The sequence below is a fragment of the Solanum lycopersicum genome, chromosome 8 (genome assembly GCF_036512215.1).
Source record: "Solanum lycopersicum chromosome 8, SLM_r2.1".
NCBI classification, from domain to species: domain Eukaryota; kingdom Viridiplantae; phylum Streptophyta; class Magnoliopsida; order Solanales; family Solanaceae; genus Solanum; species Solanum lycopersicum.
Genome location: NC_090807.1, coordinates 57,584,310 through 57,610,621, shown reverse-complemented (window position 1 = coordinate 57,610,621; position 26,312 = coordinate 57,584,310). Strand labels below are relative to the sequence as shown.

The 26,312-nt window shown below is 35.2% G+C and overlaps 1 protein-coding gene across 1 annotated transcript; it reads left to right on the top strand.

The window, feature by feature from the left end:
- The first annotated feature begins 1,934 nt into the window (after window positions 1-1,934).
- On the top strand, window positions 1,935-26,312 carry LOC101253813 (anaphase-promoting complex subunit 5). The gene is made up of 21 exons (XM_019215386.3): window positions 1,935-2,222; window positions 3,079-3,238; window positions 3,318-3,439; window positions 3,693-3,933; window positions 4,940-5,123; window positions 5,220-5,298; window positions 5,383-5,468; window positions 6,837-6,969; window positions 7,149-7,181; window positions 9,959-10,207; window positions 13,831-13,908; window positions 14,005-14,267; window positions 16,154-16,213; window positions 16,306-16,373; window positions 19,484-19,589; window positions 19,667-19,808; window positions 20,927-21,025; window positions 21,247-21,511; window positions 22,189-22,256; window positions 24,774-24,963; window positions 25,709-26,312. The coding sequence occupies exons 1-20, from the start codon at window positions 2,034-2,036 to the stop codon at window positions 24,906-24,908; spliced, it is 2,760 nt and encodes a 919-aa protein (XP_019070931.1). The 5' UTR covers window positions 1,935-2,033; the 3' UTR covers window positions 24,909-24,963; window positions 25,709-26,312.

Below are 26,312 nucleotides of genomic sequence, written 5' to 3'. Positions count from 1 at the left end.
TCCCAATGTTCAAAAATCTACTTTCTCTATTTTCTTATAAATTTAATTACTTGATTAAATTTTTTTTATGAATGTTGAAAAAAATAAAAAAGAAAGAAAAATGGAGATTCTTTAGTTGTGTTTGAAAATTTAAATTTGGGAACGAAGATGACTTGAAGGGGCGTGGGGGTGGAGTGGGGGGAGTTGCTCTTTCTTCTTTAACCTAAGAATATTATTTTTAAAAATATTAAAAAATTATTTTAATTAATTTAAATGTCAACCGTCAACAAAGAAGAAAAAGTGTAAGTTTTTTTGAAAAAAATAAAAATAAAAATAAAACACCATTTCAAAAATTTTCACGCGCCTATAGGAAGTGAAAAACACTTCTTTTGCCATATCAACATTTTGTGTTTAATGGGTACAATTTTTAAATAATTTAAGTGCTCAATTAGTAGTAGTCCTTGTTGAGGTGTTTAAATGAAATATGCAGACGACTTTAAGAGATCGTGTATGACTTAATCCTTTTTTAGTTATGAAGCACAATTAATATAATTATTCCATTTAAACAAAAAAAAAATGATTAGAAGTTTCACATTTATTATAATTGCAGAAAGTAATTGAAAAAAAAATTAATTTCATCGTGCCTTTTTTTTGTGTGTATGTAACAATCTATATTTGTCACTATTCATTTTTGTTTTAAATATATTTATAATATTTATGCAGTTATCGATTATTATATATATATATTTTTGTTATTTTTTGTATTCTAACACTTTATTTTCATTTATTTATTTTATAAATCAAACCAATGCGTAATTGTCAATGCATTTTATGTTTAATAAAATTGTATATTTGAATTATTTATAACTCATGCCTCTTCATCTTACTTGTAGCTACTAATCTTAAATATTATTCATAACTTTTGTTTGTTTCATTTTTCATAATTCTTCATAAATATTTAATCAAATTTTAAAAATTATAATAAACAAATGTAATTATAATCAAACAATAAAAAATTCAAAAGGATTTTACGAAATCAAAATTTATATAGAAAATTAGTACTTATAAAAGATAGAGGAAATTAAATATATTGGGAAAATGCATAAGTACCCTCCCCAAACCAATTTCCGAACTTTAGAGACACACTTATACTATACTAAGGTACTATTACCCCCTGAACTTATTTTATAAATAATTTTCTACCCTTTTTTGGTCTATGAGTCATTATCTTCTGTGCCAATGCGTGTCGACATTTTTTCAAGTTAGTGTCACGTAGACCGAAAAGGGGTAGAAATTATTTATAAAATATCTCAATCGAGACAGTATTTTGTAAATAAGTCAGCTAATAATGTTTAAAAGGTACAAATTATGGGTGGTTCAGGAGTTCAATAAGAAGATGACGTAGTTCAGGGACCTGTATATGTATTCCGCCAAAGAAAAGAAAAAGATCTAATTTAAAACATGAAATTAAAAATCACAAAAAAGTAGAAGTTTTGACCATAGTGATGAAAAATAATAACGTAGAGACCTTGAACAAGAGAAGAACTCCTTGAACGGATGAATAAAATGACTATACACTTTTTGAAAAGATATATAAAAAAAATGAAATAATAAGATATATTTTATATTCTTTGATTAATTTACTATCCGGGGATTCACGCATAAGATGATGTAAATATGACTAAAATGAAGAACTAATAAAAAATATTTATATTAAGATTAAAAATCAGATTTTTTTTTTAATGATTAAAGAAATATTATGATTCGTCTTTGAATAACAACTCAATGTACTCAATTAAAAAACAGATATACCAAATGATTAAGGATAAACTTATTGAGGTAGTTCACTACGCATTACGCATAAAGCGCGAGTAATTTACCTAATATAAAATAATTAAAAATATTTTCCTGAATTTTGAATTATATCATATTTAATACAGATGGAATAAGTAACAAGGGCTTGAAAAGCACAAGCAAAGAACCACCAAAATTTCAAACTTGAAAAATTAAAATTAGCACCATCTTCCATCGGAATCGGCGCGCTCGCTCGCTCCATGTCCGCCGCTGCCGCAATGGCTGGGTTGTCAAAGGCGCCGGGAGCTTTCACCATTACACCACACAAGCTTTCTATTTGCATTCTCATCCAAGTCTATGCTCCGCCTTCCCAAAGCTCAGTTCCTTTCCCTTTCTCTTCCGTTGCTCAACACAATCTTCTGGGCTCCTTCTTATTATCTCTAACTAAGGTGGCAAACATTTATTAGCCTTCAAATTCTATATAGAAATGTGGTTCGCTTTTGTACTCTTTGAGTGATTACTAAATAGTCTCATTAGAAATTATTCAGTTTCAATTTTCTGCTGGAATTGTTTTTTTTCTTTGTGTGTATAGAACACTAAGCACTGTTTCTTACTCTGTAACTGATTCAGTGAAAGTTTGATGCTGGTTAAATATTGTAAAAAGAGTTCTTGGACCAAATAAAATTAATGAGCGAAATGAGAGTATTGATTGAAATCGTGATTATTCACAGTGGAATTGTTTTAGTATACAGGTACAGTATAGTGATTTAATCAAATTAGATGATATGTCTTGTTTATTTTATTAGTTAATTGTCGAACAAGAGTTTAAAAGTAATGCAGTACCTTTCTGAAAAAGTGTTCTTTGTCAATGATAATTAAACACTGATTATGATTGGTGAAACCAATTTAGTTGGAACTAGCGATATAATCAGATAAATAGCCAAAAGATACAGCTCCTCAAGGTTGTCGCTATATGCTGGACTTGTTCTATCTTTGAACATCAGAAGATTCAGAATTCTATTATATACTGTATTAGAAGTGGATTTATGTTGATATGGTTAAAATTGCCGACTTGAGCTTACGTCTCTTCATGTCTAGAGAAAAGGTACCTGAATTTTTTACCATTGTGTCTGATATGCATTATGCTGATTTGAATTTTATTAGTCATTTTTTCTTGGTGTGGAGAATGTGTTTTAGGACTATATATCCATTCTTTTGTCGGTAAAATGATTAGGTTCTAAATCTCCTAGTATAGTGTAGAGTGTGCTGTTTAACCAAGCTAATTTATCTTGTTTCTTGGAACAGTCGTCTGAGGATATTTTTGAGCCAAAGCTGGATGAACTTGTCGCACAGCTTAGGGAAATTGGAGGTGTATTGAATCATTGGTTGAGTGACCATTTAGCTCGCAAATTATCATCATTAGCCTCACCAGATGATTTGTTCAACTTTTTTAATGACTTGCGAGGTAATGAAATCATTGTTGTTCTATGTTTGAACCTGCTTAACCTTTTATTTACAAAGTTTCATGTTATTATTTTGAATAGGCTTACTTGGGGGTTCTGATTCAAATGTCATGGATGACGATCAAATCATTTTGGATCCTAGCAGCAATCTTGGAGTCTTTATTCGTCGTTGCTTACTTGCGTTTAATCTATTATCGTTTGAGGTACTATTAAACTATTCATTATCTTGTCAGAAAGACTTCGCTCTGTCAAGACAAGGGCACCAATGAAACATAAAGTTCAATGCCCGAACCTCAAGTATTATTCTTGTGCACTCATTGCAATTGTTGGACAGTTCTATTTACTTTTCCAATTCGACTTGTTATATGTCACTTATATTTGCTTGGATAAAGCACATAGTAGTTCCGCTCATTTAAAAGTTAATAAACATGTATCTGGATTGTTTTCTCTGAGTAGGCTGTCTGTCATCTTTTGACAAATGTAGCAATATATTGCAAAGAATCTCTCTCGACTTATGAGATATCACATTTCAACGAATCTGATAGCGATACTGAAGCACCAATGCACTATGAGAACATGGATTTGGAGAATCTTGTTGTCGAGAATGTCAAGAAAGAAATTGAATCTAGAAATGTGGTCGATGAAAGACTTTCTTTCCACAATCATGCACCTAAAGCTCTAGTTAGAGCAATTGAAGGTATTTTTCTTTGGTAGATTTTCTCAAAAGTAAAACCATATTCATTTGCATTGGGAAAGATTGATTCCTGTTTGTTTCAAAGTTTGCGTCCAGTTTTAGGTTGAGAATTCCACAACTATAACTCCATGAGAAATGGTTCTGTGTTCCACAAGGAAATAAAGAAAGAGTAGAGCTATGCTCCTTTCAAAAACATTTTGTTGCTATTTGTGTCAAGGATAAGCATTCTTTCTACTTATTCCAACAAGAATAAGGTTTCAGTTCATCATATAGGTAGTCAACATATTTAAAACACAATTCAGATTTACTGTGTAAAGTGTGACCGACGAACAAAACATAGTATTCTAGTTTCTGAATTCAGATGATATTTTTTGATTAATATTGTTACAAATGATATAGTCATGTTGAATTTAGTTGATATTCTATTAACTCCAGACCCAGTTGGACATGGAGTTCTTCATGTCTTTTAGTTTTTCTCCCTTTGCTGTGTAGATGAGTAACTTATTTGAAAACTTGGTCAATCGAAGGATATAAATCTATGGGAATTATCACTTAAGCTGGACAAATTATCAAGGGAATTCCCAAAAATAACATGAACAAAAGGTGCTGCAGCTATTATAGATCCTTGCTGATAACTGTATCAGTATTGTTTACCTGCCTAAGATATAATTACTGTGTAGACAAACAACTTGTTTTGAAGCCTATAAAGTAGAAGTAGAAAGGATCTACGGGAATTTCCCTCTCATGCAGTACAAAATATTAAGGGAATTCCAAAATTAAAATCAACAAAAGCTGTAGAAGCTATTACTGACCCTTTTTGATTGCTGTAATATTCTTATTTACCTGCCTAAGGTACGATGTGTTGATATGTGCTAAGTAATTCGTGTATAATGTTCAACTTTAAGCTGTCTTTGGTTCTTGCTTAGTAAAGTGCTTTTAGAAATGTATAAGCATAGACAAATGATATATATGCTTTAAGTGCCTAATGTTGGTTAGTCATGGCTTGCAGATCGTAATTTTTCTCTTGGGTCACAAATTAGAAATATCAGTAAGCCTAGAGAAGTTGGTGCATCTGCGTCTGCATCTTCTTCTCGTGATGTATCTGATCCTGATGATTCTCCATCTGGGGCTTTCTTACGTACAAACTGGCAAATACAAGGTTATCTATTGGAGCAAGCTGATACGATTGAAAGGTCATTGAAGTTTTATAGATACTACTATTCAGCATATCATGTTTGTCCAAAGACACTTGTGAATCACTTAACTGAACAATATATTTTCTCTTTCAGGCAGGGAAGCTCCTTCCCTTTGAATGCTTTTGAGTCTGTGTTGAAGGACCTTCTTAAATTAGCTCCTGAACTACATCGTGTAAGATTTTACGAGTGTGGTGTTTTGGGGATTTGAGTTTATTTTGTGTTATCTGTCACTAAAGTAACTTTTTGTGCACTGAAGGTTCACTTCTTGCGTTACTTGAATAGCCTTTATCATCAGGACTATCATACTGCTCTAGAAAATATTCACCGATATTTTGATTACAGGTATACTTATATGATCTATCATGTTGTCTGTTACATTTCAAACTTCCTTCATGTTTGCCTATTGGACAAAACTTGTGGTCACTTGAATAGGTTTATTGGCTTGAAATATCCTTAATGCCTGCCTTATGGGCAAAAGTTAGAACTTATGCATGATGGGCAAACTTTATACCCAAGTTCTAGCTTTTGCATACAAGGTAGAACTTCTGGTCTATTGAGCAGGTTCATTGTGTCAGAATATCTTGAACATTTGCTTTATGGCAAGAGTTAGAATTTTTTGAAGTGGAGGCTCTTTTTTAAAAAAATTGTTAAGCGGGGCCAAAAAGTCAATCCTACTTATGGAGGCCATTTTTGTTAGACTTTCCTTACATGGACAAAGTATCAAGACCAGACCCATACCAGGGCCATTTCTGTACTTGACACCGAACGGGTCCTTCATCGGGTGAACCAAGACTTTGGTATGTTATACAAGTAGAATGAAGCTAGACTTGAAGTCAATAGAAATTAACTGAGATATCATTAGAACAGTGCACAATCACAAGAAAGAAGTGCTAGAATTTCTTCTCTAGAGAGTCGTTGTAATTGTATGATAAAAGGAACTGGTTGCAAGATTGTGCAAACAAGGATTTTGAGAGTAAACCTTGAATCCCCCAAGCCCCATCATAAAGAGGTGTCTATTCTCAATCACCAAACAGAGATATGGTGCTGTAAATTTTCAAGACACTATCGGTGTAACTTGAATCACAAAACAATGATAACACTTCAAGATTTAGAGGTCACTTATCACGTAGTAAATAGAAATGTCAGTTGCCAGGATGATTCGTTGCATCCGAATGGTCGCCCTGAATGATTCTAGAGAGAGGAGTGGCACCTCAATTACTGTTGGGGAGAGGGCCAATGCTTGAATGAATGAATGATCATTCGTAAAGTAGTGACACCGATTATTGAAGAGCGAAGCAGTGCCGAACACCAAAATGAAGTAAATAGATGGCCGGGCAGGCAATAGACTTTTAGTCTGTACCACGATTATAGATGCTTCAACTCTGTACTAAAAGAAGAAAAACTTCTAATTACCTTGATTTTTTAACATAATTTATTAGAGGCGCTCCTTATATAGGAGTCGTAGACTACACACAAAATGTTAGGTAATCAGTCTCCATGCCAACAAGGTAAATAAATTTTATAGACTATTCTATAAGAATATTTTTGTTCAAGTACAATAAATTTAGACACGTATTTATGTGATAATCCTTTTAATGACCGAGAAATTTGTCAAGAGCTAACCCTATGGGCCAACCTTAGCTTTGGAAAATGTATTTACGTGATATTTTAACACCTTGCAAATAGATCTGAGAAGTATTTTTACCAAAGTGCAGGGACAGAGGGATGTGATTTCACATCCTCTTCTTCCACAGGCTGCAATAGCTTTGGTAGATATGAAATTGCATTATTATGCTTAGGGATGATGCATTTTCATTTTGGGCACCCGAAGCAAGCTTTGGAGGTAGGCATATTCAATGTCATTTCCTACCTTCATTGTCCATGTTATGCTACTTTGTTGAGTTTGATGCATGTCATCCCCCCATTATTGGTGTAATGAAGGTGAGGGTGGGCATAGTAGTGGTCTTAGGATCTTTGGTGTTGCCACTACGACATGACAATTATTTGCTTGATAATTTTCAGGTGTTGACAGAAGCAGTCCGTGTGTCTCAGCAGGTAGCTGCATTTGTTCCTTCCCTTTCTTTCGACTAGGGCTTCCTTTATCTGATACATTATTTTATCTTTCATTCTTTTATGCTCTAAAGTGGCATAGCATATTCTTTGTAACACTTGCATCAATACAACTGTGTCATATGAATACTTTTTAGATGAAAAAAATCACGGGATCTGAATGGTAATCAACATAAGCATCTGCCAATAACAACTACACCTTCATGCCAAACAAATTGGAGTTGGCTATATGAATCTTCATTGACTATGTTCAACTCATGTCGTCTTTATACTAGAAAAAATAAGTTAATGATATATAAGTAGTACTATTAATAACTAAAATCCCTTCGGGGTGGCCCAGGGTTTGGGCTTTGGGACTTTCATGATGGAGGCCTCAAGTTCGAAACCGCTTGCTAGCGAAAGCAGGGGGTTTTGCCTTCTGGATCGAGCTCGTCGCACCAGGCTTGCCTAGTACTAGTTACCTCTCCTAAAAAAAAATTAATAACTAAAGAAAAGCTCTCTGGAATGATACCAATTTGCTCTATTAATCACTTGTACCGTCATTTTGTGATTGATAGACTAGTACTTAGCAAGAAAAAAATTGTCAGTTTGGTTGGTTGACCTCTTCTTCTCCCTTGCTATGTTTGTCTGTCATTTTAGGAGATAAATAAAGCAGTTATTGGTGCTTTGTAAATGGAAGAAACTCTTAGGGGATGGACCCATGTTAACTTTACCTTTTCTCAACCACTCAACTATCATCAAAACCTCAAGAATAACACTTTTTTCTCCTTTTGTTAAATGTAGTATGAATGACCATGGAGTTCTAAGAATATCATTTGACTTATTATTATATTAGTGGGAGTAGAAGATATTATTATTATTATTATTATTATTATTATTATTAGTTGATAAGTTAGTGTGATGGGGCAAATAGTCATTGTCTGAATTTGAATTTCTTAGATGATTAGAATCATAAATGAACTGAAAGTGTTTAGAATATTAATATTTGTATAATTTTATCAATCATTTCGGGCGTTGCAAAAAACAGATGTATATCATACAAATTAGGATGGATAGAGTACTTTTGGGAAGTTATTCTTTCGGCTGGTTCATACCCTTGTTTTGTGCGCTTAACTTTCCATGCATTTGTTTTCTACAATAGAATATTTTTTGACTATCTTGTAATTGGTTCTTTCTGCATAGCGCTCATAGGGGAACCTGTTTGCTTCTTACATGTATCTATTGCTACTTTAGCTGTGGCTGCTCACTGATAGCATCTTCTTTTCCTTCTTTCTGGTACTCACAACTTAGTCTGTTGGACAAGGAGGTCTTCTTTGATGCCATATTTTCACAGTTTTCTGTCACCAGTTTCAAGTTTTGTTTCTTCTCAAGTTGTACAATGTGCTGGACAGAACATTTACTCCTGTAAGAAAACATGATGCTGACTGATGACCTGAATTAGTGGCAGAAGAGCCCATAACTTAACTAAAAATTAACTAAATTGAGGCCAGCCCCTAATCTTTGTCTAAATTAGTTGTATTGCCCATCATAATTCTATTGGTTGCAGTCTATAAATATTTGTCTCGAAAAGTTTATCCTAACAAGGAGTTAAAAATATAATTGATGGATACCACCTATGATATGCTAAAGAAGGATATCATCACACCAATCATCCGATCGTTGATAAACAGTTTGGAGATCATTGAATTTTCTGCTTTCCTTCTGTAGGCGTTTTCGTTAGACTGCGTCATAGGATTCTGAACAAATACTTTTCTTGTCACCAACTTGTTGGCAAATGATTCATTTTTCAATATTTTCTTCCATGGGGTGTCTGCACATGATGATGTATTGATGTCTGTTCGACCTTCATTCATGATTGGAGACCTGGGGAAATTAGCGCTGTTATATTTTACTAATTAGAAATATCAAAATACGACATAAACTATACATAAAAGATACCGCTTCTATTTTCATCTTTTGATCTATCTGCAAACGATTTCAGTATTATAGAAACTTCCCATCACATTCCATATTGTAACAAAAGTTACATGGATCCTATCTTCTACAATTTTGAACAACTTTTCACTTTTTTCAAATATCTCAAAGCAACTTTTAGCTGTTACATTTTTCCTGATTTATGAACGACTCGAAACTTCAACTATTGTGCTAAACAATCATCTAAACCAAAACAAACACTCTATCTGGAGAAAAGCTTTAATAATTTTTTACAAATTATATAACAAGTTTAGCTGACTTCGGAAAAGTCCAAACTCTGAATATAAAATATCCCGATATTACACATCTCCAAAATAATAACCCTTGTGACAGATGCATAACAGTATGTGGCCTAGGAGCTGCTTAGAAAATGGATTTCTCTCCACTATCAGCTGCTCATTCTGAACTGTTTAAATGCTAAAGATATGAAACCTCCTGATGAATAGATACAAATAAAGGCTCAGCTGAAGTATCTATGTCCTCAATGATTTTGGCTTGTCATAGGGATCAATTCACGCTTAAGACATTTACCAATTGTGGAATTACACTGGTGTATGTTGGTGCTTTTTCAATGTATTGATCAGAACTCTGGTAGAAAGATTTTTACTTTTTGTCCTGGATAGAGCAAGAAATATGTATATCAGGTCCTTCCAGGTATCATTTTTGTTTCAAGACATCAACCGGCCAGATGTGCCTTTAATAACTTTCCTTTGTAGAGTTGCCTCTTTATTTAATTTATGTACATTTCTTACTAGGAGATCTTATGTTTCTCCTCTTCTCATGTGCAGCAAAACAATGACAGTTGTCTTGCTTACACTTTAGCAGCAATTTGCAAGTTATTGTCTGAATTTGGAGTCTCAAACATGAGGGGACTTATTGGTTCATCCTATTCACCAGTTACCAGTATAGGAACTTCATTATCCACTCAACAACTCTTATATGTTCTCCTGAGAAGATCCTTAAAGCGAGCAGAAAGTCTAAAGCTGAAACGGCTGGTTGCATCTAATCATCTTGCCATGGCTAAATTTGACCTGACTGTAAGTGCTTTGATCACTCTCTTATTATTCATTATGGTAACCAGATAATCTAAGGTGATTCAAGTCATAGCATACTCCAAGGGAAAAATCCATTTGCACGAGTCCAGTTGTGTTATGTATTGGTGAAAAAATTGTAAAGGCAGTAAGAAAGAGAAGCGGTACCTGGTCTCGCTTATTCATTGCATGGTGTTACTCATTTTGTGTCATTATATATGTAGCACAAATTTCTCAATTTGAATTTGTTGCCTTTGGGTGCTCAAATTAAATTGTAATATAGATATTTTTCTATAGGATACTGGATAATCGTAATCCAATGGGGGAATGATGAACTTTTGAGATTTGGATAGTGTGTAGAATAGCCAGTGCCAGGTTGAGTTCATGAACTTAATAGTTCTTATAAAGCAGTAATATTGTCATTTCTTACTTTATATAATCAGACTCGGCCTTGTCAAAAATAATAATACTATGGCTACTTTTAACATTCATCATCCGGTTTATGTCTCCTATATGAGGTATCTTAAAGTGTTAGACACATTATGCCCCAGGCTTTGGTTCAAGAGTAGAGCTAATACAATGTGGTATATATGGTAGGTGCACGTCATAAGTTCGAATCCTATTTAGTGAACCAAGTTTGTTATTTATGTGGAGAAGAGCAGTCAGCAGAGAGGCAAGCTCATTAGTGGTTTGGAGCTGGAATTAGTGGTTTTGTTGTTATAAAAAAAAACTACAATTCATTTCGTGTCTGTTTGACAAAAGTTCAAATCTCTAAACTAAGCTGAATAAACTGTTGTGTGTGTTTTCTCATCGAATTAAATATGTTTTCTGAAGTGCTACTCAGTCCAGCAATCAATCAAGTAAGGCCCAATCCCAAATTCTTCCCAGTTGTTTAAGATCCACTTCACACTTCACAGGCCTTTCTCTTATGGGCTGGATGATTCTGGCGTGCTCCATATGCCTCTTCCCTCCCATACTTATCCCTGAGAACAACCATCCTTAGTGCTTCTCAGTTCTTACTCAACCCTTCATCTCCATTTCCACGCAAAACTTTAATACTGTTTCATCCCTTATCCCCAACAGACCATCCTTAACAGGCAAAGTGATATTACCCCTGTCAACAGGTGATTTCTTTTCACTTTGATTTCCATCCAAAAGAAAATTCCTTTACAGCTGCTCAATTTTCTTAGCCCCTACTACAGCATTCCTAAGAGAGACATGTAGCAAGCAGACAGGTTGATACCTGTTAGGCTGTTATCCCCAACTAACTACACCCCTTAGAAGAGGTATGTTTCTTCCTTCATCCAAGTGGTTTCTTATACTCCAGTAAAATGGGATGCTAAGCTGATATAAATTGTGATTGGAAACTAAAGGTAGCCACAAATGCATTATGGATTGCTGATTTACATCTAAAAAACTCAAATCAACCTTTTTAGGTTGTGATATTCCAATCGGAATCATCCTTAAATTGATCCTATGTTCTGACATAGATTGGAACCACAACCAAACTCCTCTCAAGTACTTTGGCCTACATTAGCATCACAATAAAAGTATCATTCGTAAACAACCAGGGAGCCACCAACCACATTCTTAGGTCCACTTGTTGTAACCTTGAAGCCATTAATAAAGGCCCCTGTGCTGTGATGCGCCAAAGAAACATAGAGGAAAGCATATTTTTGAAAGCAAAATTTCAAGGAATGCAGTAATCACTTTTTCCTAGAGCAAATGAACTATATGAGTCTTCAAAAACTAAGTTCTCGACATGTTATAGTACCCCTGTTATAAGTTTTATATGGATACTGTAGAGGCCCTTACCAAATTTGACTTGAGTGCTTCAGTGATGCAGCAATGCATATATAAGTACTATAATTTTAGGATAAAATTAACCCTTGTTGTTTTAGTTGGATTCTTCATATAATAAACTTACCAGGAAAGGCAAATTATTTCCATTTTTGAAATAAATAAAATACTTATGAGTAAAAAGTTCTTTTTATAGTTTCTGACCTGACATTGCAGTTAATTAATCAAGTAGTGGGTTCTCAGATCAACTGTTGGGTTCTGCAGTTGAGCAGCAGTTTTGATGACAAACCGATGCCTAATGAGAAACAATAAACTGTAGGCATTAATCTTTTGTGGTATCATCATTTTCTCTTTAATTCCTGTAAATATGTCTTCTAATTTTTAAAGTTAAGACAAAATATGACTGTCCAGTTTGCAGTTACGTATTTTCATCATGCATATAAAACATCCCAAGTGACCTAAAGGAATTGAAACCATATATAAATTGTTATTTATATTGTATTTTATTGAGTTGTATACACTGTAGACATATTCCAAGGTCATTGCAGTTCTTCCATTTCATCTTTTGGAAAAGTCAACTTTGCTAAAAGAAAATGTATGCTATCCCAGTATGCCCAAATTGCCAGGGTCTATGTTTCACATTTAGGGCAGGTAAGTGGTAGAACTTTATGCATGGGACATGCTTATTTTTAAGAAATTATCTTCTTCAAAGAGCCAAAGTTCATGTTTTGGTCCGTACGAACAGAGGCAAACTGAGGATTCAAAGTCGATAGGGGCACCACTAAAAACTAGATGCACGGTAGTCGAAACGATGTCAGGCAACTGCATAGTCTATATTTTCTTATTAAACACCCATACAACTGGTGTCCAAAGGAAAAATGTGAATTTATTTGATGAAGGCCGTTCTGCGGATCGGTGGTCTGGGCATCACTTTGCATATGTTAGGTTTCGTGTTCGAAACCTGTCACTGTACATGTTATATGCATTTTTTTTAATTGTCAGCTAAAAAGAATGATGTAGCAGTCGGCCAAGGTTCAAACTCGGGTCAGCGCTCTTGGGCATAAGCTGCATGCTAACCAAATGACCAACCCAGCAGATATGTTTGTGGGATCCTTTTAAAATATATCCTAATATCCTAGTTCTTCAAGGACCCCCCCCCCCCCCCCCCAACCCCACGGGTGTGCCTCAACTTACAAATGTGTTCATTTCTCAGCACATTGCTGCACTTCACTCCAAACACGAAAGTCGCCTTCACACAACAGCCATGAACAGAATTCTCCCAGGAGCTTACTTTGAATTTCACAATATGAGTAAGAGCTGGCTTAATACGAGGAACAGATCTTAACCTGAAAAAAAAGGTCCCGTGATGCCATAAATCAAAGCTGCCTTTTCAATTATATAGAAATAAAGCGAGGGTGTTCAATTGAGATAATCTTTCTAATCCATTTCCCACTTTCTTAGAATCAAATGATCATCTGAGTTGCTCTCTGAAGCAGGTTAAGTGTCACTACTTCACTTTCCATTTGAAGACCTGACCAGATATGAGCTTAAATGTCATCTGCTACAATTTTAGAAGTTCACTTACTGTGTTCTACATATATGATTCTTTTGGTCAGCTGTAAAATGCTTAACAGTTTCATCAAGAATATTTGCAACATCAAGCCAGAATGTTTTCTCGTATTTTCTTGTTAACACAACACATATTTCCTCTGTCAGGGGGAGTCGATGCTGAACATTGTATTTCTAGAGGGCTTTTTGCTCTCTTCATATGATTGATGTCTTTATCTTTTATTTATAAGGAAACTGAACCTATGACATTTAATGTGCAGCAAGTGCAACGACCTTTGCTTTCATTTGGTCCAAAGGCTTCCATGAAACTTGCAACATGCCCAACCAATGTCTGCAAGGTTATATTTGCTCCAAGATGTTTGCTTTATCTTTTAAGGTCTAAAGTTTCTTTTGAGTTGTCCATTTCTTTATCCTGATTGTATTCATTCTTGCAGGAACTGAGATTGAGTTCTCATCTGATTAATGAATATGGTGATGAGGCTTCATTAATGATCTCAGATGGGGCCTTTTGTACTCAATGGATTAAGAATTTAAAGAAACCAAAAGGTTCTGTTGTCTTTTCCCAGGAGAATGAATGTAGGAGTAATACTGACGCATTCCAGTTCTGTGGGCAGCCATGTTCGATCCCTAGATCTGTGCTGCAACTTTTAGGCTCTTCATATTTGTTCCGTGCTACTGCCTGGGAGGTATATGGCAGGTGAGGTGGTGTCTTGGTTCTCATTCTTGTTTTTGCATATAGTACCCCACCGTTTTCTCTGTGCTATACGTTCCTCATGCAGTTATTGATAAAGTGCTGTTTCAGAAGCATGAAAATATTCTGCCTGGGTGACCACTGCCAATGTTAAAATTTGCTAACTGCACGGCTAGTTAAACTATGCCACTACTTGTGTAAGATGTTTAGAGAAGGGTCATTAAGGAGGACAACACATTTGCTTTGCTGCTTAATTAGAAAGATACTTGTCATTACTTTCAAATGTAAAATATAAGTACTATTCCCTCATTTAGAATTCAAGTGTTTGCACTACCACATAATAGTGACGTCAATATCTTATACTCATATTGTTGAAGTGTGTGACCATCTCATCTAAAAGCTTAAGCTCTTAGAGAGAACACACTTTAATTATTTAATTATATTTTCAGCACGCCCCCTCACGTGCAAGCCTATTTTTTTATGGGCCAAGCACGTGGAAATTCTTTTTGATTTGGGTGGTGGTGAAATTCGATCTCAGGATCTTTGCTTGCTCTGATACCATGCTGAATTGTGTGACCATCTCATCTAAAAGCTTAAACTGTTAGAGAGAGCACTCTTTTATTTTGATTATTTTAACACTTTTCATCTTGACTGTACAAAATTAAGACCATAAAACCTTAATAGCTGAAGTATTTTAGAATTTTAATGAAGATGTGGTCAAAAGTAGGAATCTTCCTATTGAATAGTTCAAAAAAAATAATTAAGTACACATCATGGCACTTGGTACTAGCGCTTTATGGATTATATGGAGATTAGTGCTACTAGATTTTATGCCAGAAACCAAATGTCGTATAAATAACACATTTTTTTTAAAATTCTCTGGAGTACTTCCCCATAGTGCAAACTTTTGGTTGACACTTTCACTATTTCTATCAGATTACACAACACGTCTTTAAATAGCATAACTAGGGTAAACAAGTATAGTCTCAAAGTCTTCCGTTGGTGTAGATCCATGATCATGGGAAACTCACCACAGTTTCACACAAGTGGAAACTCTCATACATGTCCTTTTTTGACATTTATTTAGATGTTTAATATGAACTTGTTTGTCCTCCAACACCAACTAGGGGGATTTTCTTCGTAATCTATCATGCACTTTCTCTTTGTCAATGAACACAAGTAGCAAATCTTTGTCTCCTTGCAGATCTACTAGACATAAATCTCAATTGGCTCTCTGTCTGTTAGTATCTATTTGTCCATGCCTTGCTCTTATAGAAGAATGTCTATGTTCCATCACTCTTCCCCAATGTTTCATAATGTGACTCATAAGTTTAATGCCACGATGTATGACACAACTTCAAATATCTTCTTTGTCCTTAAAATATCTAATTAGGGAGCGTCCTGTCTGTAGTATTAGGACTTGCCGAATGATAAGGATTTTAAAGATTTTTCTTCATGAATTCAATTTATCGTAGATGGACTGATTCACTCTCTTAAAAGTATTGGATTTAAAATTTTTTTTTTATGCCAAGCGAAACCTGTAGCCGCTACCCTTTGGGTGCGCATAGGGTAAAACCCCCGCTCCTATGCAATAGCTCACAAACCACATAGGAGAGGTAACCCGCACTAGGCAAGGAAATAAAAAAGCAGTATCCACTGTCCAATGGGTGTCATGTAGAGACACAAAAGTCTGAAGCCAGTTAGAGATTTTGAACTTCATTTCTTGAAGGCATGGTTTTGCCTTACATGCTTGTTAATCAGATGTTGCATTGTTTGTTTAAAAAGGCTAGATGGAACTTCACCTGTCAGCTATGTCTAGAATCTGTAGATTACAAGCACTCAATTCTAATCCAAATCCTTTACTGATTTTCTCCTTTTGTGTGCTAATTTAGTTCACCCCTTGCTCGAATGAACGCACTGCTTTATGCAACATGCTTTGCTGACTCATCGAGGTAATACTTGTATGATTTTTTAAGTAGTTGAGCTGTTTGAAATTGTGCCTTCATATCATCTCACAGAAATTTGCTTGCATATCTTCTTGCAGTTTGGATGATGTGGCATTAGCATGTGGCAAACTTATTCAGCATCTAGCAGAATTTAAGGGATACAAAGGTTTGCACAAATATCTGAATACTTATTAAGTATTCTTGAATTGACATAGCTATGCTTACATATATTCATAGGCTCATTGCATTATAGTGATGCTTTACTTCAGCTAGTTGCTGATGCTTTGTTCATGTTACAATAGTTATAGGTATATACAATCCTACTTAGAATAGTAATAGTAATAGTAATAATAGTATGTAGTGTCTTACTAAGAAAAGGATTCTATTGTAGTGTCCTAGTTAGAAAATGTGTCCATGTAGTGTCTATAAATAGGGTCTTTATACAATAATGTAGAAACAACATTTCAATAATATTTTTCTCCTAAATTCTCATATGGTATCAGAGCCTCTACGATCTCTCTATGATCTATCAAGATCTTCCACCGGCGGCAGGTGGCTATTTCCCATATATGCTGCCTGGGGCGAAACCAACCTTCTGTTAGGGTCAGCGAAAAATATTACTATTTATAACTGGTTAAAATTATATTTATGTATATATAGTAGATGTTCAACCCCATTCGGTTAGTTAGTGTGTTTAGTTCTTTAGATTTTGAAACCCCTTATTGAAAATCCTAGCTTCGCCATTGTATGCTGCCCGTTTGGCCAATGATTATGTTCGGTGACTACTTTCTCATACCTAATTTGTGTTGCACCGTGCCATTCTTCCCGTGACTATCTTTTTTTCATATTTGATTTGCGTAGCACCGTGCATCTCTATCTCTTCAGACTACTTTTCATATTTAATTTGCGTAGTACCGTGAATTTTTTTCGAACCAACTTTTCATAATTGAGTTGCATAACACCGAATGTCTTTTTTGGTGACTCCTCTGATTTGATTTGCGTAGTCCTGTTCCTCTTTCCGGTGATCTCTAAATCTGATTTGCTTAGAATTGTGCCATTATTTCGACCCTACGTATATAATTGCTCTTTTTTAGTAGGGTTGTGCCATTATTTCGATCCTACCAATATAATTGCTCTTTTTCAGTAGGATCGTGCCATCATTCAGACCCTACCTGTATTATTTTTCTTTTTTCAATAGGGTCGTGCCGTCATCTGACCTTCCCTTTATAATTTCTATATTCTAGTTGGGTCGTGCCATCATTCAGACCCCACCTATATAATTTTACTTTTTAGATCAATCATCATATCTCTAATACCCTGGCATATGAGCATGTTCCGACCAGTTTTTCCATGACTTTCTAGTTTAATATCAACTCGTCTATTGATTCCAACATGATAAATATACTTTGTACTAGATTTTGAGCACATTCTTGCGACTGTTTTATTGGGAAGAAGTCTACATATGGAGTAACCACCTAATTTTGTTGCTCCGGGGGAGTTTAGTAGCCTTGTATGTCGATTATGTAAGTCACTTTATGGTTTGAAACAGTTTTTGCAAGCTTGTTTTGGGAAGTTCAGCACTGTAATTTTATGACTATGTTTTATCGGCATTATGCATCAAATTCAAAATTTCATGAGAAGACCAAACACGTTGAGATTGATTGACATTATGCATCAAATTTAGTATTTCATGAGAAGACTAAGCACGTTGAGATTGACAAGTGATCAACTTGCAGATATTTCACCAAGCCCCTCATCGGTCCTCAATTAATTATATTTATAACAAGCTAGGTACATATGATTTGTATGCCCTAGCTTGAGGGGAGTGTTAGAATAGTAATAGGTATATACAATCCTACTTAGAATAGGAACATAAATAGTAATAAGAATAGTATATAGTGTCCTACTTAGAAAAGGATTGTAATCTTGTATTTGTAGTGTACTAGTTGGAAAAGGTGTCTATTGTAGTGTCTATAAATAGGGTCTTTCTGTAATAATATAGAAACAACAATTTAATAATATTTTTCTCCTATATTTCCACAGTTCACTTGATCCTTTTTTTTTCATGGATCATGGATGTATATCATTTTTTTATCACACCCATAAGGTAAACACACCTCTTTAATATTGCTTGCTTTTACACATAATTGCCATTTGGTAACAGTATCGTTTTTAATTCTGCAATTCTTCTGTAGCCCTAAGTGCCTACCAACAGAATGGATCTTAGGTCTAACGAAACTCCAAATGTTAGCTCACTAGGTGAGGATTGCCCAAGATCAAATATGAAGATAACAACTTATTCCTTCAACAGATTTGGGACACTCTTAACACACCCTCCCCACTGCATGCTCAGAACTAGACAGGTGGATCAGGAACCACATGATATAGGAGCCCAACCAAGAACAGGGATGGATTTGAATCTGATAGCATGTTAAGAAAATAGTCCTTGAGCCTAACTAGACCCGAAAAGTTAGTTTGTGCGGTGAAAATTTCCTAAAATCATTGAAGAGACATGGTAAAAAATTCTAGGAACTTGAGCTATTCCCTCAACCAATTTGGGACACAGATCTTTCATGACTTACCAAAAGACTTGCTAAAACCATATAACATACAAGTCCGCTCTTGTAAAAAATGTTGTTTTGACAGAAATGCAGTCAGAACTGGCAAGCTTTTTTTCGTCTTTCTAGAGGCGGATAACATTTGTGTAATTTGGTCCGAAGAAGGATAGAAGTAGGTCGAGTGGAATTATGATTGTGATAGGTAGAGCTGACCAAAGTGTTCTCAGGTAAATACTAGACAACCTCATTTAGATCATGCACAATAAGCATTTCTGGCAGTAGTGCAGGAATAATTCCAAATGAATTAGCTTTTTCTTGTAGAGAAAAATAACATTGCGGTGTTATCCTGGTCGAGGGAAAAGAACTGATGGACTTTAAATAGGATCATGATAGGTTACTAGTTATGTCCAAAGTGTTCTCAGGCAAATTCTGATCAATCTCATGCCCTGGAAGGGATCCGTGAATGTTCAGTCTTAAACTGGGCTTTAGTGTACTGTGCCTAAAATTGTATGTAATTCCTCAGACTTCATTGATACATATGCAAGAGTAGGAAAGCCAGATCTCTTTCTTTCCTTTCTTCAATTATAAAAACATATCCTCTTTTCTCCTACATACCTTGGGAAAAAAAAAGGAAAGCGAAGATGAAAAAGGAAGAATATATATATATATATATATATTACATATACTCAATAATGACTGCTTATGTATGTACCTTCAGAAGCTTTTGCTGCTCTGGAACTCGCAGAGGAGAAGTTTGTATCGCTTTCAAAGTCACAAATTCAGCTTGTAAAGTTACAATTGCTCCATGATCATGCTTTACATAAGTAAGGCAACATCTCTAGTATTTACTTGGTTTTAAACTTCTTTTTCCTTGTCTGATTGGATGTTAGTTGCTGTTCAGGGGAAATTTAAAATTAGCACAACAGTTGTGTGATGAGCTTGGTGTTTTAGCCTCTTCAGTAAATGGCGTAGACATAGAGATAAAGGTTGAAGCTAGCCTCCGCCATGCTCGAATATTGATTGCAGCAAACCAATTTAGCCAGGTAGCCTGCTTTCCTTTAATTAGACCTCTTTCTAGGTGACTCAATTGTAAGATAGATAAGGGTGATGATGTTCCGAGTTATACATGACCTGCTAATGTTTTTGGTTGTTCTATTTCTAGTTTTTGAACTTTGTACAAAAGGATATGATGTGATAATGTAATGAATTGGACTTTCTTGCTCATTCCCTATCATTTTTAATCAATAGAAGAACGTGCCCGCTTGCTCCCGAAAGAAGGTAAATAAATAATGAAAAGGAATACAGTCAACTACATCCTAAACTGGTGATGCTTCAATACACCCGTGATAGAAAATCGGATACTTGAGTTCACTTTGTGTTTGCTTGTTGGTCAGGAAATGATTCAGGTTTTGTTTATCTATCTGACTTTAATGCTTCAACTGTTGTTCTATGTGAATCATTAGTTCATTGCCTTTATACATGTAGGTCATTTTCATTGCTCTCAACTCCTTCAATTTTCGTAAAATTGGCATGTTTTTCTTCTTTTTCTTGTGAAAATCATGAGGTCATGGTCTAGTTAAAGTGGCTGGACCAGCAAGTCTGGTCTTGGTTCTTAATTCAAGTAATATTGGATCTTGGCTTGATTTAGTGCATTGTTTCTGGTATAGAAGTTCCTATAAAATGGGCCACACCCTACCTTTGAGTGCCGAATCCCTCTTTACTCTTCTATTTATTGTCTTCAGGGATGAGAAGCACCATGAGCATGCATTCCATGTTTAAGTAGTTCGCTTGCAGGTTTGCTTGTGCCTGTGATGCGAAAGATTAAGATTCTGTGGGACTATTCTGAAGGAGTTGTTACTTGTTACCTCAAGATATTTGAACATCAAAAAAAGATTCTGGCTTTGCTTTGGCTTTGGATTCAGTTTTAAAAAGAGATATTTGAACATCAAATTTGTTCACAAGTCCACTTTGAATCTGTTTACAATATTTTGTTTCTCTTACATCTTATAACTTGATATTGTGGTGTGCTATGGAAAGTAGTCATCATTATCTTCTGATTTCCTTAGCTATAGGTAATTATTTGATCTAATTTATGCAGTCCAAAGACAATAAGCATTTATAGAATTTCTTAATTTCCTTTTTATTAATGTGATTCTCCCAGGCAGCAGCTGTTGCACACTCTCTCTTCTCTATTTGCTACAAATTCAGTTTACAAGTTGAGAATGCCACTGTTCTTCTTTTACTTGCAGAGATACACAAGGTAGTGATTTGCTGTTATGTTAGATAAGTCAGAATTCAATCAGTATTTTTGATCACAAGTACTTTCTTATACAAGGTATCACCTTGTCTGAAGAAATGGAACGTATTTTACCATTTATGCATCTTCACCGTGTATTGTAACACTTGAACTTACTTTGGCCTATACTCCTTCCTTTCTCTGATATGTTGAAGATTTAATAGAACTTTGTTCATCCATTTCAGAGATCAGGAAATGCTGTTTTAGGTATTCCGTATGCATTGGCAAGCCTTTCCTTTTGTAAATCTTTCAACTTAGACCTTCTCAAAGCATCTGCTACACTGACACTTGCGGAGCTTTGGCTCTCACTTGGATCAAGTCATGCGAAAAGAGCTTTGGCTCTCATACATGGGGCATTTCCTGTACTTCTTGGTCATGGTGGTTTAGAGCTCCGTGCCCGAGCCTTTATCACTGAAGCAAAATGCTATCTTGCTGACTCAACCTTTTCAGGTGCCTTATCGGAATTTCAATGCTCAACCTGATAGCTATACTCATCGTAGACAGGACTTTTCATTAGTTTGTGTATAATCATATCATGGTTTTGAGTTATAACTACATCCTATGTCCTCAACCTCAACTATATTCTTCTCCATGTCCCCCAAATAATTCAAACACCTTAAATCTTACAAACCTCATTCTTTAACAAATGGATACCCTTGTCTGGATTTACATGACCCATCATAAGTTAGAACTAAAGGATTAAGATAAATTTGGGTTAACTTGTTTCTGTGAGACTTCCTTTTTAGCAATTATAGCTCTTGTTGGATGCCTAAGATTTTATGAATCAGAATGGAGCAGGAGATCTTTCCAACTCTCCAGTAGTTCCCCTCATATCCAGCCACGACTTGTCATTTACTTTTCCCAATCAAGCTGCCGCTCCATCCTCACTTCTCATGGGCTCATATATCCTTTGACCTTGAGATTCTTTGATGATTAATTTGTCTCTCTTTGGATATGATTCACCTTTACCTCATTTGAGACTCTACCTTCAATTAATGCACACACGTGGAGACATGCTAATCATTTAAAAATTGACAGTTAACTTGCTTCTGAATTTTCTTGTTGGCACTGTTTTCTTATGTTCTTGAGCATTTAATCTGTGATTAATGATACCTTATTGTTCTCAGTATGCGAAGAACCAGAGATGGTACTTGAACCATTAAGGCAGGCTTCCGAAGACCTGGAACTTCTTGAGGTTAGTCAATACGGAAACAATTTAATATCCAATTAGTGACATCTACAATTCAATTAAAGAACTTCAGCTTGGGTTTCAAGTTCCATGTGACGATATTTTCCTGTGAAGAAAAGAAAAATTAAAGGAAAAGAAACAAATCCATGAAAATTTGAAAATTTTCGTATTAATGTGCTAATAGAAGTGTACACTAGATACGTTTGAAGGGAATGATATACATCTATAGCTCAGAGAAATAATTTCTAGAAAATTCTAAAGTTGTATTTCATGACATCCATCTTCTTTTTTTTCCGGTTCAATTTTCTTTCTCTTTACCCTTTAAAAAGACCTTAACTCTAAGAAAGTGTGTGTCTCCTCGTGTTTGTGTTGTGTTGTAGTGCGTGTGTGGTCTGTATTCATGCATATGGACAAATAGATGCAAACTTGCTATACCAAATTCTTACATGTTAAAAGCTATGCTGTTCGGACTTTCCAAAAATACTACCATGCCCGAGTCAGATCCTTAAAAAATGCACTATTTTTGGAGGATCCAACATGCACCCGTCGCCATTATTGAAGAAAAGTAAAGGCATAATTATCTAAAGCTTTCGATTGGATGATGTGAAGGAAAATTAGAAAGGGAATGTAACGAAGAAAATGAAGGTACAATTCTCCAAAGAGTAGTTACCAATTACATGAGATTAGTGGAAAGAAAACAATGGAGTGAATCCGAAAAGTAACAACTCTGTAAGATTAGGATTCAATTAGGTGAATTTAAATGACTCCCAAAGGTGTGTGACCTAGTGGTTAATGAAGTGGAATGAAAGTCACGAGGTCTCAGGTTCAAATCCCAACAGAAGCTAAAAAAACTAGGTGATATCTACCCATCTGCCTGAGCCTTGATGGGTAGAGTTCACCGGTATCTATGCTGGTGGGAGGTATCAGGTACTTGGTAGAATAGTCAAGGTGCTTAAAAGTTGGCTCAGACTCTATTGTCAGAAAGCTTTTTTAGTGAGTTAAATTCTCTTCAGACCTAAGTACCAATTGGTGAGGTGAAGTAAAAGAGAAAAAGTAAAGTGTGAACTACTCCGTTTTCCTGACTCTTCCCAAAGAAGGTATTTTGCCATTAAGTTTTTTTTTTTGGAAATCAGTAACTTCGAAAGTATTTTCCATTAATTATCTCTGAGTTTCCCTTATTATCCTCCTCAATCCATTCTATTTTCTTTTCCGTCATATTTAGTTCTGTTTTCTGGGCCTTACAGAATAACTTTTGGACTCCAGCTTCTATTTGTTAGCTGAATTTAAGAAAATAATGGTCTTCGTTAGATGTTTAATCTGCAAAATTTACTCGTCTCATCAATTCTCATGAATGTTGTAGTTGTGAATGCTTGTTTCCTTTGTGTAGTGATAGATTTGACATTTCACTTCCATTTCCTCCGTAATTATCACATTTCTTTCACTGATTCTCTAGAGTACAACAACATACCCAGTGTAATCCCATTAGTGGGATCTGTAGCATCAACCATAAATAGGAACCATGGAGAGATACTCTAGAAAATTATGATTTAAAGCATACATAGTATTAACTTATGCACTGCCAGTGTAGTACCATAAGAAAGATGAAGGTAATGAAGTTGTGATTATAGTGCCTAAAGGTATACAATTCAAGTATCTAAGTTTTTTCAGGAGAATGGCATGATAAATGGAGATGTAATCCTAGAATCAGCATAAGGGGCCTAATGCCTGTTTCATTTTAATTTGTATTGTTTAAAAATATAAAAAGAATTAAAATAAGTGTCTAAAATGGAAGAGTGCTAGTAATGTGATTGTTTCCAGTTTTAATGGCGTGCTAGGTTCTAAATTATTTATCTTAATAGGTTTTCTCTTAGATGAACTAATGCATCATTTGGGTACTCTATTTTGGCTATATTCTGGATTTATGTAATGTTGATTCTCGTCAGATATTAAACAAAATTGGAGTTACTAAGGCTTTTCTTGCTAATCATATTTGAATCTGGGCAGCCTAACCTAACAATCAATAATAGAAAAAAGAGTTTAGGTATCATTGCTTATTGAGCTTGTTTCACGTATCTTTTTTACCTATTCATCTTAGCGTCGACTCAATTTTTTGACCAATAAGGGAAAACAATTTGAAATTAGCACATGACAGCTCAACTAAACCTTCTGTGTGATTCAAATAGGTGAGGTTGCATCATTCATTTTTTTGAAATCCTTTTTAATAGGTCAGGTCACAACCGTAAATTATGTTTGAAGACTACTTCTCAGCCTACTTTACTGCTCAAAGAATCTATTCTTGATTGCTTAAGTTTGATTGACTGCCATTATAGGGGAACAGAACTATCTCCACAATGAATCTATTACCAACTTGTATAGCTTGCACTGAACTGTTTCTGTTTTCTGGTAAAGTGGAATTGCCTTTGTTTGGCTAACAACTTCAAGCTTTAACAACCCCCTACCCCCAGCCAGAAAAAGGAAAGAAGAAGATGCATTTCTGACATGACAATAACTTTTCATATGCAGTATCATAAAATGGCTGCCGAAGCGTTTTACTTGATGGCCATTGTATATGATAAGCTGGGGCAGATGGACCACAGAGAAGCAGCAGCTCAGTCATTTAGGAAACACATCACCACTCTTGAAAGCTCTGATATTTGAAGATCCTCGTCAATATTTTGCTAAGAAACCAGTATCTTACATAAATATTCCCTTGGTGAGTGATTATTTGTCTTCTTGCGGCTACTTATGAAAATAAACTTTAGCTTTTTGATACATACTTGTTCACAAGATGGAACAAAGATTCCAAGGTCCATCTATTAAAGTGTGTCAGTGGTATAATATTGTAACTTAAAAAATTTGAAACTAAAAGTTTTGCTGCACGTATGAATTCATGATTCGGGAGTTATCATATTAAAAGGAAAAGGATTGTGCTAGCAGAAGGAAAAAATTAAGTTGAGATGACTATAATGTTTTACCCTGTACTATTTAGCTTAAGTCGAGGGTTTTGGTTTTAAGAACAAGAAAAATTTGCACTAAATAATTTATTCTGATTGAAACTAGAGAAAGAAATCATCTATGAAGTGCCCAACTAGAAAATTGAGCGACAATAGAAATTGGAAGTTGGATGTGACATTGGCATTGCTCTTCAGTCATTGTACAAGAAAGACAATCTTGTTTATTTATTTATGTGGGGAATAACCCTTAGTCCCTTACCCATGTTGGTAATAGAGATCTATATGGGTAAAGAAGATTTCTGAATTACCAGATACGCGCTACCTTAAGTATGATAAATTTGTCTTCGCTATCCTCGTTGCCTTTTCTATTGAAACTGGGAGGTTCCCTTCAATTTATAGAGCCCACAAGTAAGACAGCTAGATCAAAAGGTGAATGAGTTCTATTACTCCAGTTGGGGTTGCTCGGAAGAACTATCTGATTAAGTTTTTTTTTCCCTATCACAGGCTGTTTTCTATTGCTGCAGACGTGTTTTATTACAAGTTAGTTGTTCATGCAGCATTAGAAGCATTGGGTAGTGAAGATGCAACAGATGTGGCTTTCCGATTGCATGAAATTTTAGAAACTCCTCTAATTTCCTGGCAAGTGTACTGTCCAGATATCAGGTTGAGCCACATTTTTGTTGATGATGGTTGAGTAACATTAGTGCTCGATGACTGGTATACCAGTGAGAGTACCAACATTTTCTAGTATTATTGTTGGAATTCTTGCCACGCTTGCAAGGCCTGAAAGAGGCTAAGGCTAAACGGTTTACCAGGGGATTCAGATTAGATGTCCACAATCTCTGATTGCGTGATAGAGGTCTAACGAACCCCCCTGAAGAGATTGTCTGTTGTAAGAACCATCTCCAACTTTTCTGGTGATGTATATGTATCTTTCCATAGTTTATCTCCAAGTTTGGAGAGGAAGCACCATACAATCTTCTCTCTCTGTACAGGCTACAGATTGTTCTATAGTATTATTAGTAGTACATAGGTATTTGATATTGAATATGACACAAGACTTGAGAGTGTTATTATGAATCTCCATATTAGTACTTGAGATTTTCAA

What these genes read in the sequence shown, in the direction of transcription:
- LOC101253813 (XM_019215386.3), top strand. Translation starts at nt 2,034, where the DNA reads ATGTCCGCCGCTGCCGCAATGGCTGGGTTGTCAAAGGCGCCGGGAGCT. An exon ending in TGCTTTGCTGACTCATCGAG is followed by an intron (nt 16,214 to 16,305) that starts GTAATACTTGTA and finishes ATCTTCTTGCAG; the next exon opens with TTTGGATGATGTGGCATTAG. An exon ending in AAGACCTGGAACTTCTTGAG is followed by an intron (nt 22,257 to 24,773) that starts GTTAGTCAATAC and finishes TTTCATATGCAG; the next exon opens with TATCATAAAATGGCTGCCGA.